A 26,400-nucleotide genomic window follows, 5' to 3' on the forward strand; every position below is an offset into this window, starting at 1 on the left:
AACATTCCAGATACATTCCTGCCTCAGGGCCTTTGCCCAGGCTGTTTCCCCTCCCCGGATCTCCAATGGCTCCTCCTTTACCTCCTCCAGGCCTCAGCTCAAACCCTGTCTTCTCAGGAGGCCTCACCTGACCAACACATCTAAATCTAAGATCTGAATCTCTGCCCTAATATTATATTTCCCTTCCTTAAAAAAAGAAATACTACTTACCTGACATATTCTATATTTGACTTCTTTACTATTTGCCTTCCTTTCTAGAACTAAGCTTTGCAGAGCAAGGATTTTTGTCTGCTTTGTTCATTGCTCTATCCCTTGAGCCAGGAAGTTGGCCGGGCACACAGAGGACACCCAATAAATGTTTACTGAATAAATCATAAAATGTTAACGAATGAATAGAGGAACTGGATTGTGCCATGCACAGAATTAAAAACCAGGTGGGTGACTGAAAGTTACTGGAGAGGTGACTTGAGCTGCTGTAGCTGAGCCAGGCCTCTTTGAGGAGGGGACATGTGAGCAGGCCCTGAAAGATGAGAAGGAGCAGGCCACGGGTTAGGAGGTAGGAGAAAACACTTGGCGGGGAGGGGCTGGGGGACGGGATCAGCAAGTGCAAAAGCCCTGGAGCAGGATTTGGTTTTTGTTTGAGGACTAGCAAGGAAGCTCGTGTGGCTAGAGGGGAGATACAGTTACAGAGAGAGGGGAGGAAGGTGGGACCCAAACCTGGTGGCACTGGCAAAACAGATCCTCAGGACGAGGCAGGGAGATGCTGGCTCTGCCAATTCCCAGAGGTGTGGCTTGGGGGGAAATGGCTGAATTTCAGTTTCCTCATCCACAAAATGGGGACAAGCACCACCTCCCTCAGGTCATCCAGGTGACCAGTGTGAACACAGGTAAAATGCTCAGGATGGTGCCTAGCATGGAGCTCAGGAAACACTGGCAATTGTGAGTCAATCAGCCCCATACATGCCACTGGGGTGTGGACTCAGCAAGGCAGTTGATATGGAGAACTGAGGATGAGTGTGGGGAGTTGTGTGCTTGCAGCATACTGTGTGGCCTTGGGAAGGCCACTGCCCTCTCTGGGCTGTTACCCTGTTGTTAAAGTGAGGGGGTTAGACTGGTCAGCTGACTTCAGGCTATGCTCTGGTGGGTGCAAGGGGGCAGGGGAAGGAAATGGAACCCTCCCCTTTCCAGTCCTACCTATTGAGAATCAGTGTAAGATTTTATTTGAATGGTCCCTCTGCTAAATAATAAGTTTGAAATCTCCTAGAGTAGGACAGCGAAACCAGCATCCATATATTAACCTTTTTTTCTGGGGTAGGGGTACAGGGAGGGACTTTGCTGATTCCATTTTACCGATGAAGAAACTGAGGTCAGAGAGGATAATGATTAGCTCTGGGTCACCCAGCAAAAGCATGGTGAGGTCAGAATTCACACCCAAATCTTGTAACTCCTCAACTGTCACCCTCTACCTCTCAAGTCCCATTCAAGCACATTCCCACCATTAAAGCAAATGTTCCCAGGGGCCAGGCAGCTGACACCAAAGACAGGGTGGTGCTGGGGGCCCTGAGCAACCAGCTATTCCAATTTTAGGAAAGAAATCAGAAATTTCATTTTTTTTTAATTATTTTTTTAAGTAGGCTCCATGCCCAGTGTGGAGCCCAACCCTGGGCTTGAACTCATGACCCCAAGATCAAGCCCTGAGCTGAGATCAAGAATCAGAGGCTTAATTGACTGGACCACCCAGGCGCCCCAGAAATCAGAAATTTTAAACAACCAAAAATTCAAACTTCTTTTAAAAAACAAATGTCAAAAAACTTCTTAAAAACTCTGAAAACTTGTGCTCTGCAAAAGACACTGTCAAAAGAATAAAAAGACAAGTTACATACTAGGAGAAAATATATGACAAAGGACCTGTATCCAGGCTATATAACGAAGTCTCCAAACTCAATAAAAAGAAGACAAGGAATTCAATTTAAAAATGCGCAAAAGTCTGGACAGATCTCCCAAGAAGATATACAGATGGCAAATAAGCATAGGAAACACCATACTCCTTAGGGAAATGTAAATTAACACCAGGAACTATCCATTCACACCTACTAGGATGGTTCAAACAAACAAGAATCAAGAACTGACGATAATGGCAAGTGGTGACAAGGATTTGGAGCAACTGGAACCCTCCTCATCCGTTGCTGGAGGGAACAATAAGTGGTTCAGCCACTCTGGAAGGCATCTAGTCAATTTCTTAAGCAATGAACCTTACACGTACTTGGTGATCCAAAATCCACTCCTATGTTTATACCCAAGATAAGTGAAAATACGGTAGACCTTTGAACAAGTGGGTTAGGGGTGCTACCCCCTGCGAAGTTGAAAATCCACATATAACTTTTGGCTCCCCCAAAACTTGACTACTAACAGCCTACTGTTGACCAGAAACCTTACCAATAACAGAAACAGTTGATTAACATGTATTTTGTGCATGTATTATATACTATATTCTTACAATAAAATAGAGAAAAGAAAATGTTATTAAGAAAATCATAGGGGCGCCTGGGTGGCTCAGATGGTTAAACGTCTGCCTTTGGCTCAGGTCATGATCCCAGGGTCCTGGGATCAAGCCCCACATCGGGCTCCTGGCTCAGCGAGGAGCCTGCTTCTCCCTCTGCCTCTCTCCCTGCTCATGCTTTCTCTCTCTCTCTCTCTATCTCTGTGTCTCAAATTAATAAATAAAATTTTTTAAAAAATTAAAAAAAAAGAAAAGTCTGCATAAGTGGACCCACACAGTTCAAGCCCATGTTATTCAATGGTCAACTACATATGTTCATTCAAAAACCTGCAGACAAATGTTTATAGAAGTTCTGCTCATAATCACGAAATACTGGAAACAACCAAACCAAACGTGCATCAACCGGTGAATGGATAATTTGTGGCAGATCCATACCATGGAATACTATCCAGCAATAAAAAAAAATTGGGGGGAGGCGGCGCCTGGGTGGCTTAGTCGGTTGTCTCTGACTCTTGATTTCAGCTCAGGTCTTGATCTCTGGGTTGTGAGTTAGGCCCCAAGTTGGGCCCAGCGCTGGGCGTGGAGCCTACTTAAATATTTTGATTGACTGACTGATTGATTGATTTGCCAGAGGGAAAGAGAGAGAGAGCGCGAGCGCACAAGCAGGGGGAGTGGCAGGCAGAGGGAGAGGGACAAGGAGCCCGATGCGGGGCTTGATCCCAGGACCCTGGGATCGTGACCCAAGCCGAAGGCAGACGCTGAACCAACTGAGCCATCCAGGCACTCCTGTGGAGCCTACTTAAAAAAAAAAAAAAAAAAAAAAAATTTTTTTTTGAACTACTGTGAAATAATAAGAAATATATATTTGGTCTCTGCCCTGGTTTCCTGTCACACAGCTCCAAAAACCCTAGGAATCTCTGCAGTGAAAAGTGTCTTTGTATGCTAAGAGATGACTATCTGCTGGGGACACCTGGAGAGCCTTAAGGGGGAACCAACCATGTGGTTAGAAGGTTGGAGCTTTCAGTCCCCCTCCCTGGACCGGAAGGGAAAGGATTAGGAGGCTGAGTGAACCACCAATGGAATAGCCAATGATTTAATCAGCTGTACCAACAAAATGAAACCTCCATCAACATCCCTGAGAGTATCTGGGTTGCTGAGCACCTTGAGGGACTGGGAGGGTGGTGCACCTGGAGAGGGCATGAAGCTCCATGCCCCTTCCCTTATACCTTGCTCTCTGCATCTCTTCCATCTGGCTGTTCCTGAGTTGTATCTTTCCGAAGTTCTGTGACCAGCTCTAGGAAATTAACCTGAAGCAGGGGTTGTCGGAACCTTGACTTACAGCCGGTGGGTCAGAAGCATAGGTAACATCTTGGACTTGAGACTTATGCTAAAGTGGGGGCAGCCTTACCAGACTGAGCCCTTAATCTGTGGGATCTGTAGTAACTCCAGGCAGTTAGTGTCAGAATTGAAACAGAACGTAGTTCACCCAGTCACTGTCACAGAGAGTTGCAGAATTGGTTGATGTAGGGGGAAAAAAACCACATATATCTGGTGTCAGAAGTGAAGAGTCAGCAAGAGTAGAAAGAAACAGCAGTTTCCTTTTTAACTACTGATACACAAAACAACTTGAATGAGTCTCAAATGAATTTTGCTAAGAGAAAGAAGCCAGCAGTGGGGATTACCTGTGTCAAAACTCAGAACTGACTAATAAATGAATTTAGCAAAGTTGCAGGATACAAAGTCACCAAAAATCGGTTGCTTTTCTGTACACTAACAATGAATAATACCAAAAGAATATTATGAAAACAATTCCATGTACAACAACATCAAAATGAATAAGATGCTTAGGAATGAACTTAACCAAGGGGACAAAAGTGCACGGAAAACAAAAATGTTGCTGGAAGAAATTAAAGGCACAAATAAATGAAAAGACATCCTGTATTCAAGAATGAGAAGACGAGGGGCACCTGGGTGGCTCAGTCATTAAGTGTCTGCCTTAGGCTCAGGTCATCATCCTGGGGTCCTGGGATTGAGCCCCACATCAGACTCCCTGCTCGGCAGGAAGCCTGCTTCTCCCTCTCCCACTCCCCCTGCTTGTGTTCCCTCTCTCGCTGTGTCTCTCTCTGCCAAATAAATAAATAGAATCTTAAAAAAAAAAAATGAAAATAGGGGCTCCTGGGTGGCTCATTCGTTAAGCATCTGCCTTCAGCTCAGGTCCTGGGATCGAGCCCCATGTGGGGCTTCCTCCTCGGCGGGAGGCCTGCTTCTCCCTCTCCCACTCCCCCTGCTGTGTTCCCTCTCTCGCTGTGTATCTGTCAAATAAATAAATAAAATCTTAAAAAAAAAAAGAAAAGAAAAGAGGGGCGCCTGGGTGGCTCGGTCGTTAAGTGTCGGCCTTCGGCTCAGGTCATGATCCCAGGGTCCTGGGATCGAGCACTGCATCAGGTTCCCTGCTCGGTGGGAAGCCTGCTTCTCCCTCTCCCACTCCCCCTGGCTTGTGTTCCTGCTCTTGCTATCTCTCTCTCTGTCAAATAAATAAATAAAATCTTAAAGAGAAAGAAAAGAAAAGAATGAGAAGATGGGGCACGTGGGTGGCTCAGTCGGTTAAGCGTCTGCCTTCGGCTCAGGCTGTGATCCCAGGGTCCTGGGATTGAGCCCCACATCAGGCTCCCTGCTCAGTGGGGAGCCTGCTTCTCCCTCTCTCCCCGGCTCATGTTATCTCTCTCTCTCTCTAATAAATAAATAAAATTAAAAAAAAAGAATCTTGAAAAAGAAGAACAAAGTTGGAAGACTCACACTTACCAATTTTAAAATCTACTACAAAGCTACAATAATCAAAACAGTGTAGTACTGGCATAAAGACAGACTTACAGGCCAAGAGAGTCAAGTAAACCCAGAAATAAACCCTCACATGTATTGTCAAATGATTTTCAACAAGGGCGCCAAGACCATTTAATGGGAAAAGGACAGTCTCTTGAACAAATGGTGCTGGGAAAACTGGTTATCCACATGCAAAAGGATAAAGTTGGATCCGTACCTCACACCATATACAAAATTAACTCAAAATGGATCAAAGACCTAAACGGAAGAACAAGAAACTAAAACTCTCAGGAGCTTCATGACATTGGACTTGGCAATGATTCCTTGGATATGACACCAAAAGCACAAGCAACAAAAAATAGGGACGCCCAGGTAGCTCCGTCAGTTAAGTGCCTGCCTTTGGCTCAGGTCATGATCCCAGGGTCTTGGGATCGAGTCCCACATCAGGCTCCCTGCTCAGCAGAAAGTCTACTTCTCCCTCCCCTGCTCCCTCTGCTTGTGCTCTCTCTGTGTCAAATAAATAAATAAAATCTTAAAAAAAAAGAAATTGCACCTCATCAAAATTACCAGTTTTTTTTTCCATCAAAGGGCACTATCCAGAGAGTGAAAAGGCAATCCATAGAACAGTAGAAAATTTTTGCAAATCATGCATCTGATAAGGGATTAATACCTAGAATATATAAAGATCTAAAACTTAACAACAACAAAAAACAAACAACCCAATTAAAAAGTGGGGCAAAGGAATGAAATAAAAATTTCCCCAAAGAAGATACAGGCATACCTCGGCGATATTGCAGGCTTGCTTCCGAAACACTGCAATAAAGCATGTCAGATGGATTTTTTCTATTTCCCACGCATATAAAACTTAAGTTTTACACTACACTGTGGTCTACTAAATGTGCACTAGCATTATATCTAAAAAGTTCATAACCTTAATTGAAAAACACTTTATTGCTAAAAAATGCTAACCATCATCTGAGCTTTCAGTGAGTTTTAGTCACAGTTTGCCATAACAAATATAATAATAATGAAAAAGTTTGAAAAATTGCAAGAATTACCAAAATGTGACACAGAGACACGAGGTGAGCAAATGCTGTTGGGGAAATGACACTGACAGACTTGCTTGACGCAGGCTTGCCACAAACCTTCAATGTGTAAAAACCACAATATTTGTGAAGTGCAATAAAGCGAAGCACAATAAATAAGGTAGGTGTGCATACAGATGGACAATAAGCACATGAGAAGATGCTCGACACCATTAGTCATTAGGGAAATGCTAATCAAAGGCATAATGTGATGTCACCACACACTCACTAGAATGGCTAATATTTTTTTAAAAAATAAGGGCTCCTGGCTGGCTGAGTCAGTAGAGCACGTGACTCTTGATCTTGGGGTTATAAGTTCAAGCCCCACGTTGGGTGTAGAGATTACTTAAAAATAAAATCTTTAGGAGGGGTGCCTGGGTGGCTCAGTCAGTTAAGCCCTGCATCTGGCTCCCTGCTTCATGGGGGGCCTGCTTATCCCTCTCCCTCTGCCCCTAACCCCGCTGGTGCTCTCTCTCGCTCTCTCTCACAAAATAAAAATAGATAAAATCTTTAAAAAAAAATGAAATACTCAATACTCAAGAATTGAAAGCAAGACTCAAAGAGATATTTGTAAACCAATGCTCACAGCAGCATTATTCACAATAGCCAAAAGCTGGAAACAAGTCAAGGGTCCATGAATTGGTGAACAGATAAAGAAAATGTGGTGTATATTACCAACGGAAGAGTATTCGGTCTTAAAAATAAAGTGAAATTCTGACACATGCCACGCATGCATGGGTGAACTTTGAAAACATTACGCTAAATGAAATAAGCCAGACACAAAAGGGCAAATATTGTAAAATTCCACTTAATATGAGGTCCCTACAGTAGTCTTATTCATAGAGACAAAGTAGAATGGTGGGAACCAAGGGCTGGGAAAGGGTGAGAAATCAACGCTTCATGGGGACAGAGTTGCAGTTTGGGAAGATGAGAAAGTTCTGGAGACAGATGGTGGTGATAGTTGCATAACAATGTGAGTGTACTTAACGACACTGAATTGTACACTCCACGAGTGATTATAAAGGGTAATTGTATGTTACGTATATTTTCCTACAATAAAAAACCCTCATACAGTGTATACTAAAAAGGGTGAATTTTACTATATGTTAATTGTTTAAAGTAAATTAAAAAAAAAAACTCTTAAGGGGCGCCTGGATGGCTCAGTCAATTAAGCATCTGACTTGATATCTAAGGGTTGTGAGTTCAAGCCCCATGTTGGGCTCCACGCTGAGTGTGCAGCCTACTTTAAAAAAAAAAAAGAAAAGAAAGAAAGAAACTCTTAAGATGGAGTATTCTTCGATCGTGAGCTTGGGCCTTTGGTGATAATGCCCCTTTATTGAGCATCTGCTGTGTACTAGATGCTAGGTTAGATCCTTTTAGGTATAAAGCAATAATAACAAGACACTTACACTGAATATTTGCCGTGTGCCTGGCACTGTCCCAGTGCTTTATGCACAGGAACCCAGTTATGTCTCCTGCCAACTCTGTGAGCTGTGTTAACATCCCAGCTCAACAAGGACAGTGAGGCACAGAGGGGTGGCAAGGGGTTGGTGGCCTCACTGCCAGAGAACTATGTCCTGCTTCCCAAGGCACAGCCTGGATGTTTTGGCGCCGCTGAGTGCCCCTGGGAAGGGGAGAGGAGCATACCTACATACTCAGGACTCCACCCTTGCCCCAGACACTGAAGCCAGGTTAGGGAAGGTGAGACCCAAGTCCCAGAGGGCGCCCAACCAGCACAGCTGACCGATACTGCAGCCACAGGGGGCTCTGCTCACGTAAGCAGGAGCCCAGAGGCCAGGACGGAAAGAGGCTCCTGGGGCCCTGCTGTTTGTGCTTCCAGGAGCTGCTGTCCCCTGGGCTGCGGAAGGGCAGAGGGGAGGGGATGAGGCCTGGGGAACTACAGGCTGAGTGAGTGAGTGTGAGTGAGAGAGAGAGAGAGAGAGAGAGAGAGAGAGTGTGTGTGTGTGTGTGTGTGTGTGTGTGTGGTCAGGGGTGGGGAGGTCTCAGCTGCCCTCCAGAATTGCACCCTGGGGCCATGTGGAGTCACCCTTCCCTGACCTGCCGCTGCTCAGGGTGGAACAAAGTCGGGCTGGAGGCTGCTCCATTAATGTCCCAAAGGGACCCAAGGCCATAAAGCGGAGTCAAGGGCAGCCAACAGGCCTTAACATCACAGCCACAAGCTCAAACACTCCATCATAAGGGAAATAACCTGCTCAAGACTCCCCTTCAGACAGGCTGACCACTCGGTGGCATCCTCAGGCGAAGCTGCCACCTGCCTTCACCCCTCCAGGGCCCCTTGGCCTGCCCACATGGGCTCCCCAAGCATCGAATTGGGCTTCTGGAGGACGGCGCAGCCCAGGAGCCGATCAAGGCTTCAGGGCGTTCTGCTGCGAGGGGCCGTCGGGCAACAAACAAGCCGGAAGGGGAGCAGAAGGGAAAGGAGACATGTCCCAGTTGGTAAAAATCGTAACAATGAAAGCAGTCAACTGCTGTTAGATGCCACATGCTCGGCACTGCGCTGTGTCTGGACACGTACTAATGCCCCTTTTTCAAGAGAAGTAAACTGAGGTACAGACAGGACGAACAACTTGGCTGGTAGTAGAAGCAGGATTTCAACCTGGGCAGCCAGACTACAAACCTGTACGCTAAATCACCAGGAGTCTGTCTCTCCCCCGGGCAGGCCTGGCATCTCCCTGGGCTCCCTGCCCCACTCCACCCGACTCCCTCGTAGGAGGTGCCAGGCAGCCTTTATGGAAAGGCCTGGCATTTGCTTTGTGAAGGTCACACAGAGGTCGAGGGCGGGCGCTGGTGTGTGTCTGCCAGGCAGGCGCGTGGTGCCAGGTGACACGGCTGTTTGTAAGGGCTGGGTGTGCACAGAGGGTCTGTGTCTCTGTGAGTCACAGTGTACGTGTGCTCAGGGGTCCCGGGGTGTACAGAGGCCTCCGTGTGGATTTGTACATCCGAGTGTGTCAGTGCGGTCTGGGTGCTCATGGGTGCCTGCATGCATCTGTGTGTCAATATCTATGCCTATGAACCTGTGTGACCTTGGAAGAGTGCACCTGGGTGCCTCACCTAGGCTGCGACTGTGCCTGAGTCCTCCGTGGGGATGAGGTGTGTTCCTGTGTGTGCCTAGGCACAGGTGGGAATCGGGCATGGGGATGTGCCATGGTGAGAGTGCTCCTGCAGGCAGTGTGGTGCACCATACTGTGTGAGAACAGGGTTTCTGTGGTTTGTGTGTCACTGCACCCACGGGTCAACCGTGAGAGTCTCTCTGTGTCCCCACCAGCTAGAGACCCATGCCTTGCACAGTAAACACTAGGTGACCCCAAATACCCTGTGTGTGGGCGTGTCTGTGTGTGTCCAGGTGTCGGAAGGGGTTGGTGGAGAGAAGCAAGACCAACGCTGGAGTACCCCGAGACTGCTGAGAACTTCTCTGCCCCAGCACTGTCCAGCTGATTCTAAATAACCTCCAGGAGTTCCAGCAGGAGCCAACCTCCCTCCTCCACCCCAGCTTGGTTTTCAGCCTGGCAGCCCCAGCAAGGAGGGGGTGGGGAAGACTGGAGGCACTGAGCAGAGTAGGGCCAGAGGGACCTGGCTCCAGGCCGGTGGCCTGGGAGTGGAGCCCAGGTGACGCTGGACACCCGTATTTGCTGCCAGGATGAGTGCCAGAAACCCAGGTTTAGGGGCACAAAGAGGGTGAAGGGATCCCATCTTAAATAGGAAGGGGGCAGGACTGAACACTCCGCTGGAGGGCTGTCACCTGCAGGAAGCTCTTAGCAACACCAAGAATTTTAGAGCCAGGAAAGTGGGTGGGGCTCCAGGCAGACCCTAGAAGCCACTTTGGGGACTCCCCAAGGCAGACTGGGCACCCTCTCCCCCCCAGCCAGAGCCCTTGATGGTAAAAGAGGAAATTGGCCGCCCGCCACCCACCTGACAGATCTGCCTGGAGGGTGCCAACGGGTGTCCTCGTCGCTGAAGGAGAAGTGGACCAGGGACTCAAGGCCCGCGGGGGGCAGTGTCAGGTCAGGGGGCCGGGGCCTTGCCCGGGGTGCTGTCCCAGAGCGCATGGGTGCCAAGCACCGTCGGGGCGAGCATGGGGACAGCGGCACGGTGGTGCGGCGAGCACTGCTCTCAGGCCCGAGGTGTCTGTGGCCACCTCCGGCGCCGCCTCCACACCCGCCCTCCCGGTGACCCCCCCAGGGACGGCCCTGGGCGTTCAGGCGTCTCTGTGTCCCCAGCACCAGGGAGGGCTCTGCACGGGCCTCCTCCTGCGGAACTCTGAGCACACTTCCCGCCTGCCCCCCTCCCTCCGGGCCTGGGGGCAGGGGTGCCCAGGCTCCGGATTCCCGGGCTCTGGCCCCGGGCCCCCCCACCCTCTGCCACGCCTTGCCTCTGGCCCCGCCTTCCCCCCTCCCCACTCTGACGCCGAGCTGGGCCGGCTGGAGCCCTCTGAACGCCGTGCGCCCCTGGGGGAAAGAGACTCGCCCGCGCCCGTGGAGTGCGGGGCCGGTGACAAAAACCCCGGGGAGGGACGACGGATGCGGAGAAGGGGGTGGAGCAGGGACAGGAAAGACAGAAGTGGAGACAGAGACACAGAGAGAAACTCGGAGAGAGGCACTGATTTCCCACAAACATACCCCGTCCCCGACTCCACGCGGGGCTCCCGACCCCTCCTCCTCTTCTCTCCCCTCCCAGATCTCTTCCCCGGGTCCAGATGCTGAGCCTGTCCCCGCAGTGTCCTCTCCCAGTATGTCTCTGGACTCAGGTTCCAAATAAGTGCGTGCGGAGAGTAGGGGTTAAAGGGGTAGGCAGACGACCCTCTCCTGGTTCTGCAAGACCCCAGAGCCAGCCCGCTCCCACCTCCGGGCTGTCAACCACCGTTTCCAAGATAAACGGACACTGGGAAGCCAGACCGGATGTGGTCTCCAGGCTCCTCACCCGCAAGCTTCTAGCCCCCGCATCCCACCCCGGGTCTGGCCAGGAAGAGAAAGTCCATTTGCCCTCCGTGCCCGATGCACCCGGTAATATCACGGTGCCTCCTGGCAAGGCAACCCGCAGATGGCAGCACTGGCCCCATTCCACAGGCCTTTAGACTGAGGCTAGCAGAACTGAACACACGTCCCCAGAGCACCCTGGATGGCAGGCTGGCCTCACTCCTCCAAAGCCTGACTGCAGCCTCAGGTCTGCACAGGAAGTGGGAGGAACAACGTTTATTGAGTGCCTACTGCATGTCCTATCAGGTATCTCCACAGCAACCCTAGAGGGCAGGGATGATTTTTATCGCTGCCCTGTGACAGAAGTGGGGCAGTTAGGCTGGGGAGAGCCAGCTAGGAACCCCAGACCCGGCCCGCGCCAGGTGGTCAGGGGACATTCGAACCCACCGCCGCTGGGCGCACTTACCCAGCCCACGCCTGGCGGCCAAAATCCTGGAAGCTGCGGAGAAGCCGAAGACGCCTGCGGAAAGTTGGGGACGGGATAGCGAAGAAGACCGGCGAGGAGGGTGGCGACCGTGGGCGGCGGGCTGCGCGCGGGAGCGGTGGTTCAGGCAGGAACGCCTCGTCCTCGGCAGCCGCCACCGCCGGGAAGGCCGCCAGATGCAGTTCGGGGATGCGGCCCAGGCCTCGTGGCCGCGCCATAACCACAGGGGGCGCGGGGCGGCCCCGCCTCGGTGGGCGCTGGGGAGCAGAGCCGCCCGCCCGCCCCGCGCAGCCCACGCAGGCCGGCCGCCCAGCCCTGGGGCCCACGGGCCCCACCCCGCGCGGCCGCCTCGGCCCTTCCGGCTTCGCTCTGGGGCCGCCCCGGGGGCGGAGCGGGCCCGGGGCGCCCACGCGGCTGCGGCGGGACGCCCCTCAGACCGCAGGGGCACCCGCAGTCCCCTAGAGGTCCTTACAATCGCCGGAAGCGTCTCTACAAACATCTGGAGTGCTCCCCAAATCCCTGGGGTGCTCTCACAAACCGCTGTGGCGTCCCCAAAGTCCCTCAGATGTCCCCACAATTCCACGGAGTGTCCCAACTATCCCTGAGGTGTCCCCACAGAACCCAGAGGTGCCCCCAAATCCCAGAGTTCCCCCCAAAAGCCAGAGGTGCTCTGAGAGGCCCCACAGACTCTGGGACAATCCCTTAGCTTCCCAAATGTCCCCTACTGGTGTCCTCGTTGTTATTGATATATTCCCACAAACCCCAGGGGCACCCCAAGACTCTCAGGATGCACCCGCAAATGAAACTCCTTCAGATTCCAGGACCATCACCAGGTTTCCTCAGATGTCCCCCAAGTCTCCTAGAGCATCCCCACCACCCCTGAGTCAGGCAGAGACCCCCAGAGCACCCCTAGAATTTCCCACAGCCACAGAATATTCCTACAGACTGCATGAGGGCACCCCCAAATTCTAGGACCCATCACAGATCCTAAGAATGCTTTCACAGTCCCTCAGATGTCCCCCAACCCCCGAGTGGCTCCACAGCATCGCTTAGATGCCCCCACAAGTTCAGAGACACCAAAATAACCTTGGGGGTGTCTTCAGACTCAGGGGTGTTCCCATAAATATGTAGCTGCCCCCCAAATCTTAGGGTGCCCCACGGACCCCAGGGACAAAACTAGATTCCTCCACAGTTCCTAAGACAGTCCTATAACCCTAGGCTACCTTCCAAAACCAAGATGAACCCACAATTTTTGGGGACACCTCCAGAATGCCCCCTCACAGCTTCTGAGACATGCCTTATAACTCTGAGATACCCCTAGACACTGAGTGTGCTCACAGCCCCTACACACTAAGATTCCCCCACTCCTTAGAATCTCTGAGGTATCTTAGAATTGGGGCCCTCCACAGCTCATGAGGTGGCCCCAAGAAGCTGACCTCCCCTGGGCAGAGCAGTAAAAGCAGATAGGGACTTTCTGGAGACTCTGCATGCCCAGCCACTGTGACTCTGTGGGGGGTACATGATCCCCTTTCACAGATGAAGAATGGGAGACTGAGGAGGTGAAGATTCTAGAACAAATTTAGCCAGCTGGTTATAATTCCAGAGACTACTCCAAACTGTCTGTGGCTGTTTGGGGTTAGGAAGTGGGAGAAGCTTGTTTTAAATAAGAAAAATGGGGCACCTGGGTGGCTCAGTTGTTAAGTGTCTGCCTTCAGCTCAGGTCATGATCCCAGGGTCCTGGGATCGAGCCCCACATCAGGCTCCCTGCTCCACGGGAAGCCTGCTTCTCCCTCTCCCTCTCCCCCTGCTTGTGTTCCCTCTCTTGCCATCTCTCTCTCTGTCAAATAAATAAAAATTTAAAAAATATATATATAAATAAATAAATAAATAAGAAAAATGGAGTGAATCTCTATTTTAGGGCCCTGCCTCTGTAAATACCTTTCTCTCTCTACCTGTTGGCTCCGTTGTCATGGGCCCCCGAATCGGCTGGCCTAGGCTTAAGTCTGGCCTCCAGCACTTCTTAGTCATTTGACTTTGGGCCAGTCACTTCATTTCATCGAGCCTCAGTTTTCCCACCTGTAAAATTGACATAATAATACTATGCATCTCATGGATGGACATGTAAAATAAAAAAAAAAAGGCTTGGAAAAGCGTTTGGACACAGCAAAGCACTCACTGAATATTAGCTATGATTATCTGACAAAACCTATTTTGAAGAGCTTATAATATGCAAGCCACTATACTAGCCAGAGAATACAGATGATGATGAAGAAGATGATGACGATGATAGCTAACCTGGACATTCAGCACCTCTATCTCTGATCTCTTTTAATTCTCACAAAAGACCTGCAAAGTGATATACTGTTGTCCCTATTTTACAGATGGGAAAACTGACTCGGCGAGAAACAACATGCTCAAGGTCACACAGCCAGTGAGTGTCTGAGCCAGGCTCTATACCAGTGTTTGCCACCCTTTATTTCATTATCCCCTCCCCGCCCAGAGGAATAGCCTGCTTATAAACAGGCATACCTCAGAGATACTGCAGGTTCCATTCCAGACCATTGCAATAAAGGCAACATCCCAACAAAGGGAGCCAAATGAATTTTGTGGTTTCCCAGGGCACGTAAAAGCCATGTTTACATGACACCGTAGTCTATTAAGTGTGCAATAGCATTATGTCTAAAAAAGTGTACGTACCTTAATTTAAAAACGCTTTATTGCTAAAAAAAAAAATGCTGACCACCATCTGAGCTTTCAGCGAGTCATAATCTTTGCTGGTGCAGGGTCTTGCCTCGATGTTGATGGCTGCTGACCGATCGGGGTGGTTGTGGGGACTTCTTAAAATAAGAAAACAGTGAAGTTTGCCACATGGATTGGGTCTTCCCTTAGGAGCAGTTTCTCTGGAGCATTTTACCCAGGGTAGAACTTCTTTCGTCTTTTTTTTTTTAAGATTTTATTTATTTATTTGACAGAGAGAGAGAGAGAGAGAGCACAAGTAGGCAGAGTGGCAGGCAGATGGAGGAGAAGTAGGCTCTCTGCCGAGCAGAGAGCCGGATGTGGGGCTTGATCCCAAGACCCCAGGATCATGACCTGAGCCGAAGGCAGCCACTTAACTGACTGAGCCACCCAGGTGCCCCGGTAGAACTTCTTTCAAAATGGAAGTCAATCCTCTCAACCCCTGCTGCTGCTTTATCATCTAACTTTATGTCCTATTCTAAAGCCTTGTCATTTCAACAATCTTCACAGCCACTTCACTTCTCCCAAACTCCTGTTCCTGCTCACATTTTGACCCCTTCCCATGAGTCAGAATGTTCAGAATGGCATCGAGGATGGTGAGTCCTTTCCCGAAGGTTTTCAATTTCTTTTGCCTGGATCCATCAGAGGAGTCAGGGTCTGTGGCAGCTATGGCTTCACGAAATGTATTTCTCAAATAATAAGACTTGATAGTAAAAATGACTCCTTAATCCGTTGCCTGCAGAATAGACGTGGTGTCGGGGCGCCTGGGTGGCTCAGTTGGTTAAGCGACTGCCTTCGGCTCTAGGTCATGATCCTGGAGTCCCGGGATCGAGTCCCACATCGGGCTTCCTGCTCAGCGAGGAACCTGCTTCTCCTTCTGGCCCTCCCCCCTCTCATGTGCTCTCTCTCTCTCATTCTCACTCTCTCAAAATAAATAAATAAATCTTTAAAAAAATAAACAATTAAAAAAAAAAAAGAATAGACGTGGTGTCAGCAGGCATGAAAACATTAATCTCATTGTACGTCTCCATCTGAGATCATCAGTGGCCAGGCGCATTGACAATGAACAGTCATATTTTGAAAGGAATCCTTTTTTTTTTTTTTGAGCAGCAGGTCTCAACAGTGGGTTTAAAATATTCAGTAAACCATGTTATAAACCGATGTGCTGTCACCCAGGCTTTGTTGTTCTGTTTACAGAGCAGACCGACTAGGTGTAGCCTAATTCTTAAGGGCCCTAGGATTTTCACGATGACAAATGAGCAATGGCTTTAACTTAAAGTCACCAACTGCACTGGCTCCTAACAAGAGAGATGCAGCCTGTCCTTTGAAGCCAGGCACTGACTTCTCCTCTCTAGCTATGAAAGTCCTGGATGGCATCTTCCAACAGAAGGCTGCTTTGTCTACACTGAAAATGTGTTTAGTGTGGCCACCTTCATTAATCATCTTAGCTCGAGCTTCTGGATAACTTGCTGCAGCTTCTATATCAGCGCCTTGCACTTTTATGTAATAGAGACGTCTCCTTTCCTTAAACCCCATGAACCAACCTCCGCTAGCTTCAGACTTGGCTCCTGTAGCTTCCTCACCACCCTCAGCCTCTACAGAACTGAAGACAGTGAGGGCCTCGCTCTGGATGAGGCTTTGGCTTAAGGGAGTGTTGTGGCTGGTTTGATCTTCTATCCAGACCAAACTTTCTCCAAATCAGCAAAAATGCCATTTTGCTTTCTTATCACTCCTGTGTTCGCTGGAGTGGCACCTTTAATTTCCTTCAAGGCTGCTCCTTTGCCTTCACAACTTGGCTCACTGGTCCAAGAGGCCTAGCTTTCAGCCTGTCTCAGCTTCCAACATGCCTTCCTCATTAAGTTTAATCATTCTTAGGGCAGGGGCGCCTGGGTGGCTCAGTTGGTTAAGCGACTGCCTTCGGCTCAGGTCATGATCCTGGAGTCCCGGGATCCAGTCCCACATCGGGCTCCCTGCTCAGCGGGGAGTCTGCTTCTCCCTCTGACCATCCCCCCTCTCATGCTCTCTCTCTCTCTCTCTCTCTCTCTCTCATTCTCTCTCTCAAATAAATAAATAAATAAAATCTTAAAAAAAATCATTCTTAGGGCATAGGGAGGCACAAGGAAAGGGAAAGAAGGGGGAAAAAACTGGTTGGTGGAGCTGTTAGAACATACACACAGCATTCGTGGATTTCGTTTGCCGACTTATAGGGGCCCGGTTTGTGGTGCCCCAAAATGATTACACTGGTCACATCAAGTTGATCACACGTGACCCTAATAAAATAATAAAAACAACGAAAACGCTTGAAAGGTTGCCAGAACTACCAAAATGGGACACACAGAAACAAAGTGAGCAAATGCTGTTGGGAAAATGGTGCTGAGGGACTTGCTCAACGCGGAGGCGATTTGTAAAAAATGCAGTTTTTGTGAGGCGTAATGAAGCGAGGTATGCCTGTGTTATCTGTTTATGTACTATGTGTATATTTGGGCTTTACATATAAATGTAAGGTTTTTTTGGTGTTTTTTCCCCCCCTCACACATCCACCCAAGAACCAGTGTTTGCTCCCTCGGAGGTGATCACCTCGTTGGGAACGCAGGGTTTCCCAATCTTGGCACTGTTGACATTTAGGGCCAGATAATCCTCTGTCTACTAGTAGCCAGTAGCACCTCCTCAGTCATTAAACTAAAATGTCTCCAGCCTTTGCCACATGTCCCCCGGGAGGCCAGACTCGCCCTCAGGTGAAAACTCCTGGTCTCAACCCACTAAGACCCTTTGCGCAGGCCACTGGGACCCCCTTGGTCCAGCTACAAACAGAAAGGAAGAGCATTCTCATTTACCTGCCCTCGGGCTTCCCTCCTTTGTTTTGCTGACTCTTCAGGTCAGACTTTGGAAATAGGGTTCTGAATAGGCCCATTTCAGAGATGGGGAAACCTGAGGCCCAGGAAGGAGAAGTGACGTGGCCAGGGTCACCCAGACTAGAAAGAGCAGAGCTGGATGATGAGTCCAGTTGTCTGACTCCAGAGACTGGGATTTTAGCCAGTAGGCTTACACAGGCCCTTCATGGTTCAGTCTCCTGCCAGTTCAGTGACCTTTGTCCCTTCCTAAAAAGTCAGAGACAAATTAAGGCCTAAAGCCAACCCTGACCATAGCCTGTAAGGCTCTATATGAGCTGCCCTGTCACCTTCCTGCCTCATTTCCTTCCCCTCCTCTCTTGTTCACTCCTGCCACCTTTGCCTCTCTACTTTTCCTCTAACATAACAGACATGCTTCTACTCCAGGACCTGTGAACCGGCTGTTCCCTCTGCTTGTCACCTTCTTCGTCAGGCTCACTTAGCATCCAATGTCACTTCATTTAGGTCTGTACTAAAATGTCACCTCCTCAGAGAGCCCTTCCCTGACCCCAGGACCCCTCTTCTCTTCCTGTCCCCTGTGTCACCAACTGGAATTATCATATGCCTTTACTTGCTATTTCTTCCTCATCCACTAGCCTGAGAACTCCAGGACGAGAGGGACGGGGGCTCTGTCTCATTCTTTGCCACAGCCTGAAGATGCTCACTGTGTGTGGCATGAATGGCCCCATTCCAGATGAGGAAAATGAGGCTCGGTCGGGTGGATCCTCTCCTCAGATCAAGGGCAAAGGCTGGATTTGAGCTCTTACTCAGGAGTGAAGACAGTGGGCTCAGATGCCCCCCGAAACTCTGTCCTCACTCGTCAGTTTGCAATTCCCTCAGGCCTGAAGCCCCACCTGCAACTCCAAGGAGCCTGCAGTCAATCTGTGACTGGTGAAGCAGGGGGTGGCGTCCTGGCAGCCAGGGCCCAGGACTGTGGTTTGGAGGACACCCCCCTTCTGTCTGCAGACGTCAGAGAGATGCACTTTGCAGAAGTGCAGTTCTCAAAACACCAGCTCCTGGCTGCCCCAGCCCCAACGTCAGCCCTCTGAGCCTTACCCACAGCCCTGGGGGTGGGCAGATCTTATGCATGTGGGTGTAGTAAGAGCACCGAGGCTCACGGAGGCATGAATGGGGGGGGGGGGCGCTCCTGGTCCCACAGCGAGTCAGTGAGCAGGGCTACAATCTGATTCTCACCCACCTATCTGGAGTCCAGGAGACCTGGGTGTTAACCCCCAACTCGCTTTGAGACCTTGGGCAAGTCACTTCTCTCCGTTTCCTCGGCAGGAATGGCGAGCCAAAGACGCTGGGAGTTAACAGGCAGGTTGGTGTTGGGAGGCCCGGACCCGGGCAAGGGCAGGGGCAGGGGCAAGCGCCGAGATGAGCCGGGAACTCCGCGTCCGCAACTTTTCCGCCAAGTTCCTCTGCATCCGCCAGGCGGCCGTCTCCACTGCGCTCGGCTGGACGGGGAGAGCCGCCTGGTGCCGCCCGGGGAGGGCGAGGGCCTTACCCGCAGCCTGCGGTCGGCCGGCCTGGCGCCCACTCTCCGAGGCGCTCGATACGCATGAAATAATAACCTGGGGTGCCACGAGCGTCGGCGGCGACTTTGCTCTGCTCGGGGACTAGAGCCCCACAGGCGGGTCCGACTTGGAACGCACACTCCGCCTGTGCCTTTCTCGTCACCCAGCAGAGGGCGCGCGAAGGGAGGGGCGCGCGGAGGGACCGGTTCCCAGGGCACCGCCAGGGATAAAGGGGAGCCAGAGATGAGGGGAGGCGAGGACCCAAGTGGAGACAGAGGCCACGGGCCAGAGAGGGACCCCAGTCCAGCTGCCTCCACCCCTTCCTGGGGCCCCGGCAGCGCCTCCCTCGGCGAGAGGATTTTGGAGGTACAGAGGGGCACGGGGTGGGGGGGTAGGGGTCGGTACGTTGGCCCTGCCCCCAATTCAAGCAAGCCCCCCTCCCCGCCCCCACTACCGCTGGAGTCGTTCTCTTCCTCCAGCTCCATCTGCCTCTTGACAGATCGTGGTGGTGCCGTGACTCAGCCCCGCAGGGCGCCAGGAGCACAGGCTCATACATCCCCAGGTCTGGAGGGGGGTTGTGGATGCCATCTCAGACGGAGGGCAGTGCCCTCTCTCTGGGGGTTCCTGTGACTCAAGTCTAGGGCTGTCTGGATCCCCTTTTTGGTGGCTGCATGAACTGCAACGTGAGTAGCACTGGAACGCCCTGCGTGCACTCAGAGAACCCCCTTTCTGGAGAAACAGGTTGGCAGGAAGCCCATTCTAAGAAGCGAGGTTCCCACTAGAGGTCTCTCAGTTCCCCCTTCCTTCTTCTGCCTAAGGGTGGGGGGAGGACGTTGGCACCCATGCCTTCCCTCTGGCCACAGCCACTGGAGGCTATGCAGGCCTGCAGCGAAACAGAAACCTGAGCCCTGCCAGGATGTGGTTGAGGTTCCTGTTTTTAATTCCCACCCTGGCGGAGCAGGGTCTACTCAAACCCCACCTCCTCTCCTGAGTCCAGGTCCCTGAGTGACTATCTCCTGAGCACTCACTGTGTTAAGTCCTTTACACACATCCCCAATCTCACAGAACTCTCAAACACCCCCCCCAACAGAGCAGTACCAAGAGCCCCACTTCACAGATGGGGAAACTGAGGCCCAGCGAGGGCAAGACTCTTGTGCCGGGACCCCAGGCATCAGACAGAGGGGTGCTGCGATCTCAGCTTTGCCATTTCCTGACTTGTGTGAGCTTGGGCACAAAGGAGGGACTTTGCTTCTCTGGGCCTCAGTCTGTCCAACAGGAACACCTTCTGAGGCTCTGGAGACAACACATGTGGAAAAGTCCCCGGCACGGAGCCCGAGAGTGAGCCATTAGGAGATGGATACCACCAAGATAATGATGATGATTACCACTCAGCCACTGTCCCCGGAGAGTCAGCACCCCAGACACCAGGGTAGGGGGAGTCCCTGGGGTCTTAAAAAGGAAGAGGGCCCAGTTCCAACGGCACCCCACTCCTTCACTGGTCTCTCAGGACAGTGACCTGAGCTAGTTTGGCCTTCAGCCCCAGGTCTTGGCATTTCCTGTTGACTCCAGCTTTTGTTTTCCTTCAGCTTCTCTCCAGTTCCCTTTGGGAAATAGCAGGCTGTGTGTGCTGGGCCCATGACACTTGCTTCCTGCCTGGGGGCAGGGGTGCTGGGGCTGGGTATGTCTCCAATGGGAGTGGGTGGGGGTGGTCCGGGGAGGGGAGGGGTTGTAGGGCCTGCTGGAAGGCCCCAGAAAGAGCTAGAACTGTAGGGTCACAGCCTAGAGGGGCCTCCCTTGGGAACTCCAGGAGGGAGAGGCCCAAATCTGACCATCTTAGCGATGTCCCAAGCAGAGAGGCACCCGTGGGGGGTCAGACAAAACACACAGTCCAAGCTGTCGGTCACAGAGTCGGACCCCCGAGTACCACTAGAGCAGATATTGTAACTAAAAACACCAGCTGGTTAGAGGACAGCACTACAGGCAAATGCGAGCACACCCCAGAACTCAGACGACTCCTGGATGCAGGGAACAGAGGCAGCTGAGAGCATGTCAGCGTCTCAATCAGTGTCCCTGGGAGCTCGGACAGTCCCGCTGATGCGATCACACTGTCCCAGGGCCACCATCACTGCCTCCCAGGAATGCGTGCAGTCACAATCGGTGCCTCAAGAGCACACGCAGTCACTGTCACAACAGCCGTCCCAGAAGCACACAGTCACATCGTCATGGTCCTGGGAGCTCACATGGTCATATTGCCACAATTCCTGCGACCCCTAAGTACACAAGTCACACGGTCACAGTCACTGTCCTGGAAGCACACCGTCTGTCACAACCACACTATCCTGAAGCACACACACAGCCATGATGTCACAATCACCGTCTCAGGAGCACATATGGTTCCACTGCCACAGTCACTGTCCCCGGAGCACACATAATCCCATGTCATAGTCTCAGGTCCCCAGAAGCCCAGGCAGCGCATATAGCTAAGGCAGACACACCAGTTGTACCCCAACAGCTGGAGCCGACCCAGGTCAGTGAGAGGGTGCCATCAGAGCCAGCCCAACACCTGCCCTCACTAACACCGTCCCCTCGGGGAGGCAGGGACTCCTTTACCCTGTGCTGGGACCGTGCACACTCTGAGCACGGACCCTTCCTCTGGTCAGCTACTGAACCCTAACACTCCTGCCCTGAGAGGGAGCTCCAATGCAGCACACAGGCCCCCAACACGGTACTCCCCCAAGAGGCTCCCTCTGGATTTCTGACCCCAGTTGCTTCAGGGCTAGTCCCCGAATGCTCTCCCCCACCCCATACAGTCCTCCACCCCCTAAGGGGACTCTGAGAGCCTCTCAGCCTGGAGGAAACATTGTGATCCCAGCAGGCGCCCCCTACAGTGCCCTCTAGGTCGTCCACAAACATAATGAATCTAGCTGCCAGTACAGTGCCCCCAGGAAAGTCCCTTCAAGTAGCCAACCTATAGCCACTGTCCTGCGCTGTCATCAACTAAGGTACAGACTCCCAAAGCTGCAGCCCGCAACCAAGACGTCGTAAATACTACACGCAGCATGACTCCCCCGAAGTCGACCCCAGGACCGGCTTCAGTAGGAAGGGTACTCGTGCACGGGGCACCACCAGGGTCGCGTCCCGGACGCCCCCACAGCAGAACTCCTCCTCCCCTCCACACCCCCGCCAGTCACTCGGACTCCACCCGCAGCGCAGCGCCGCCTGCGGTCAGCGGGGCGAGTTGCGTCCTCTCTGCGCGCCTATCTGCTCCTCGCGCGTCCGCCGCCCAGAGTCTTACCGCCTGCAGCTGCCTCCGCTCGCGCCGCCGCTGCCGGTGCCGGTACCGTGGAAGGACGAGGGCCAGGACATGCGGGAAGTGCGCAGGCCGGGCCGGTCGCCGGTGTCCACGGCGTCGGCGCGCTCTATGGGCCGGTGTGGGGACCGTTCGGGCTCTGCGCGCTCCGCGCTGTCGGAGTAGCCGCGCTGCTGGATACGAATGGGGGTCCGCGGCTGCCGCCACAGGTGCTGGGGGGGCGGCTTCAGGGTGGCCTGGCCCTCCCGGGGCCCGGGCAGAGACAGAGACAGGCTCCTCTCCGAGGGGGCGGCCGGGGGCTCCATGGCGCCGGCCCCCTCCTGCGCCCCGGGGGGTTCCCGGCCTCTCCAAGCTTCACCCTGCTCAGCGGCGCGCTAGCCGACGCGCCCGAGGCCCCGCGGGTGCGCCTGGCCTCGGTGGAGCCATGGCGCCCCGGGGACAGACCCGGGGGCGCTACGGGCCGGTCGCCCCCGGGCCGGGCGCCGCGGCTTTCTGTCGGCGGCTGGCGCTCTGCTCCGCGCCCGGCAGCGCTCTCCGCGCTCGGCACCCCGCTCCGCGCCAGCCCCGGCTCCCCCGCCCCTCCCCGCCCCCCGCCCGCCGCTCTGTCAGCGCCGCCCCCCTCCTCCTCCTCCTCCGTCCGGGCCAGTGGGGGGCAGCCACCCAAGGAGGGGGGCCCTCCCCGCCCACGCAGAGCCCCGCTCCGGGAGGGGAGGGGGCGCCGGAACTCGGCTGTCTCCTGAGCGCCCTGCCTAGCCGCGGCGTGCACGGGAAAGAAGGAGTTAAACGGTTAATCCGATCAGGAAGAAGACACCCGACTGGTTGCCGGTGTGTCAGTCAGTCCGTCCATCATGGCGGGGGTGGAGCCCTATGCTGGCGTGTCCTCGCCGCTACTCCTGGCCGGGGGGGCGCGTGTGGGGAGTGGTCCCGGTGCCACCGACGCGGTCTCTGCTGCCGGCAGCGGCGACGTTCGGGGATTCTCCTCTTGGTGGGTCGGAAGATGGTGATGGTGTGTGCCCAGCGCGGGATGTGCGTGCACGTGGCCCCTTCCGAGGGTTGTCTGTGTTTTTGGTGTCGGCTGGAAGTGTGTGTGCGCACGTGGTTGGCTGCTGCGGTCTGCCTGTTTCTCTGGATTTCGTTGTGTGTGTATCAGTGTGTCTGTGGGTGAAGGATGTGTGCGCACGTGTGCTGCTTGTTTGGAGGGTGTGCGCCGCTGTGGGGTCTGTTCTGGTGGCCTGGGGCTGTGCATGTGTACCCACGCGTTTGGATGTGTATTGTGGTCGGTTCGTGCTTGCGGAGTTGTGCAGGCAATTCAGCCTCGGCTGTTTGACTGTGGTGTCTTTGGGGTGTTTCTGGGGTGTGTCCCTTTGGTTTCCGTGTGGCTCCAGGAGGACACCCCGGCTGCCCGCCCACCGCTCTGTGTATTGCTGCCTCTTGTAAAGCGCTTCTACAGAAGGTAAACTGAGGCAGGTCTCCGGTAGCCGCGGGATGCACCCCCATGCCCTTTTCAGGCGAGTAAACAGCCGCGCCTCCTCCCCGCGGCCCCCGCCAGCAGAGCCCCCCTTCCGGCACCTAAATCGGGAGTCGCCGTGACTCACGCTCCCGCCTCCCCCAGCGCCGCGCCGAGCGAGCGAGCAGAGAACGAGCGGGATCCGAACGCCACCCTCCCCCCATCTCTGCCGCCCCGGCCGCGACGGAGCCCTGGCTGTGGCCGGGCTTGGGGAGCGCAATTGCCCGGGTGCCCGACCCCCGGGGCCGACACGCGCTGGGACGCTAAACGGTTCTGGTGCGCGTCCCCGGAACCAGGTCCCCGCCCCCGCGTGCCCCCCTCACTGACTCCCCGGGGCAGGCCGTGCTGTCTGCCACCGCCCTCCTCCCCCCATCCCCCCCAGCACTGTTCTTATTTCAAAAAAAAAAAAAAAAAATCGGCCATCTCCAACCCCCATAGCCGCTTTTCTCCCCACCCGAGGGGGCTCCGGGCGTGGGCGAACGCGGAGCAAGAACCTGCCCCGCATTAGCAGCCGCGGGGTATCCCAGAAGCCAGAACTGTCTCCCACTTCTCTCAGGGACCCTCCCCACGCAGTACATGGTCAAAACGTCTTCTAGGGGATTGGCAAGGGCTGCCAGTCCTCTCCAGATCATTTGAGGGTCCTGGGCTGGGCCAAATTCTTGGGGACTGGAGGCTCTAGCGTTGGCGAGCTCTGGGTAACAAGGGATGGGGGCGGAGGGGGCGGATAGACCACACGGGGTGGGGGTGTGGCGGTTCGCGGAAGAAGGACACAAGGGAGTGGGCTAGGGCTGGTGTTTGGAGCTCTGGTCTGAATCCGGGTTAGACCATGCTGGCCCTGAACCTGGCAGAGGGTAGAAGGATGATTTGGGGGTAGGGGGAGTTGGAGGGAGATACATTAGACCCAGGGAAGGGGGAATGACAGTCATTTCCTTCCCCCATCTGGAAATGAAGCATTATATCATGACCCAAGCAGAGACCCTGGAGACCTCCAAGTGAGTAGATAAAGGGTTGGGAAGATTGAGACTGCAGAGAACAGTGGCCTGAGGAGGGCAGTAGGGGCAGGGGCCTGGCCAGCAGCCAGGGCAAGCTCAGCTGTCCAGCTTTCAAACTCATCCTCCGGCCAAGATGGGGACTGAAGTGCCCTCGGAGGACCCCAGATGAGAAAGAGCAAGGGGCTCACACATACCTCTTACATCTACCCCCAAAAGAAAGAAAACTGCCAGTCCAGCCTTCCTCCAGGGTCTCACCATCCTCTTTAAGTCCTGGAAGGAAGTGCAACCTCCCAGGAGAAATAGAAGCACACAGCTGACTGGTGGGAGACCCACTCCCTAACCTGCCCCAGCTCTCTGATTGTGGGGGCATGACAGGACTGAAAGACTGAAACCCTTTCCACAATCCTGCCTCTTGCTGACTCAGGCAGCTGCAAAATGGAAGAAGGGATTCCTAGAGGCTGCAAGGGGCACCCTGGGGAAGGGGCATCACAGCCTGACCCACAGGGCTCCAGAAGTTTCAGCTGATTTTGTGAAAGGCCAGGGGCCTGGAGCATGGAAATGGCTGGTGGCTGGCCCTGAATCTCCACCCCACCTCCCAGCCTGGTCCCCTCCTGCCTACCTGTCAGCTTTGGTGATGGAAATCCGCGGAGGGACCAGCAGTGGCAACGTGGTGGGCCTTGGCGGCAGTGGGACCCCAGGGTCTGAGGGCTCAGTCTGGGCCCAGCCCAGGCCAGGACCCGTGGAAAGGCGACGGCGGGGGCGCCGGAGGTCAGCCCCCAGCATGTTGGCACTGGTGGGCTCGGGGGTCTCCCACGGCCTCTGAAGAGGGACAAGGACCGGATAGGGGCATGGCCTCACCAGGCCGTTCTGAGCCCCTCCCTCCAGTAACACCCTTCCCTAGCCACCTGAGAAAGTGGCTGATGGGGATACAGACTCCTGGTGTCCCCCTCACATCTTAGCCACTCGCTGATCCCTCTCACAAAGGGCACTTTCCGGGCGCCTGGGTGGCTCAGTCGGTTAAGCGACTGCCTTCGGCTCAGGTCATGATCCCGGAGTCCCGGGATGGAGTCCCACATCGGGCTCCCTGCTCGGCGGGGAGTCTGCTTCTCCCTCTGACCCTCTTCCCTCTCGTGCTATCTCTCATTCTCTCTCTCTCAAATAAATAAATAAAATCTTTAAAAAAAAAAAACAAAGGGCACTTTCCCACCCCTTCTCAGCCATAATTCTTATAGGGCTCCCTTTTGATGTTCCAGCCCTGGGGCTCTGGACCCTCACGCCTGTACACTGTGTGCCTCACTGTGAAGCCCCTCTGACATATCCCCACCCTGCACGCCTACGAGGCCCCTCCTGGCCTTACAGTCTGTGGCCCCTCCCCCCATCTTAGACCCTCAAGACCTTAGCCCCAGCACCCCTCCTTCACCCTACACTCCTCTCCCCACCTGGGAAGCCCCTTGGAAGCCCCTGCCTTCTGTCCCGGGGCAGGGGGACAGAAGTGCCTCTTAATCCAGGCAGCAGGAAAATTATGGCATCAAGGGAGTAAACTGAGGCACAAGACGACGACACTCAGATTTGAGGATGTGAAGCCACACTTAGTGAACTGCCATAGTCACAAGAGGGCGCCCGTCTC

The 26,400-nt window shown here is 53.6% G+C and overlaps 1 protein-coding gene across 2 annotated transcripts in view; it reads right to left on the reverse strand.

The window, feature by feature from the left end:
* Positions 1–22,579, reverse strand: part of PDE4A (phosphodiesterase 4A) — a 38,692-nt gene extending 16,113 nt beyond the window's left edge. Inside the window, exon 1 of one of the 2 annotated variants that reach the window (XM_028088904.2) lies at positions 22,260–22,579. In XM_028088904.2, the coding sequence (XP_027944705.1) occupies positions 22,260–22,579 (320 nt within the window). Of the gene's footprint in view, positions 1–11,805; positions 12,124–22,259 lie in introns of those variants that run through there. The other variant, XM_028088905.2, reaches the window with a different exon arrangement.
* Positions 22,580–26,400: the final 3,821 nt, after the last annotated feature.

Source organism: Eumetopias jubatus, unplaced genomic scaffold, assembly GCF_037043125.1.
Source record: "Eumetopias jubatus isolate StellerSeaLion01/CBP00866 unplaced genomic scaffold, mEumJub1_p1.0 scaffold_1, whole genome shotgun sequence".
In the NCBI taxonomy this organism is placed as follows: domain Eukaryota; kingdom Metazoa; phylum Chordata; class Mammalia; order Carnivora; family Otariidae; genus Eumetopias; species Eumetopias jubatus.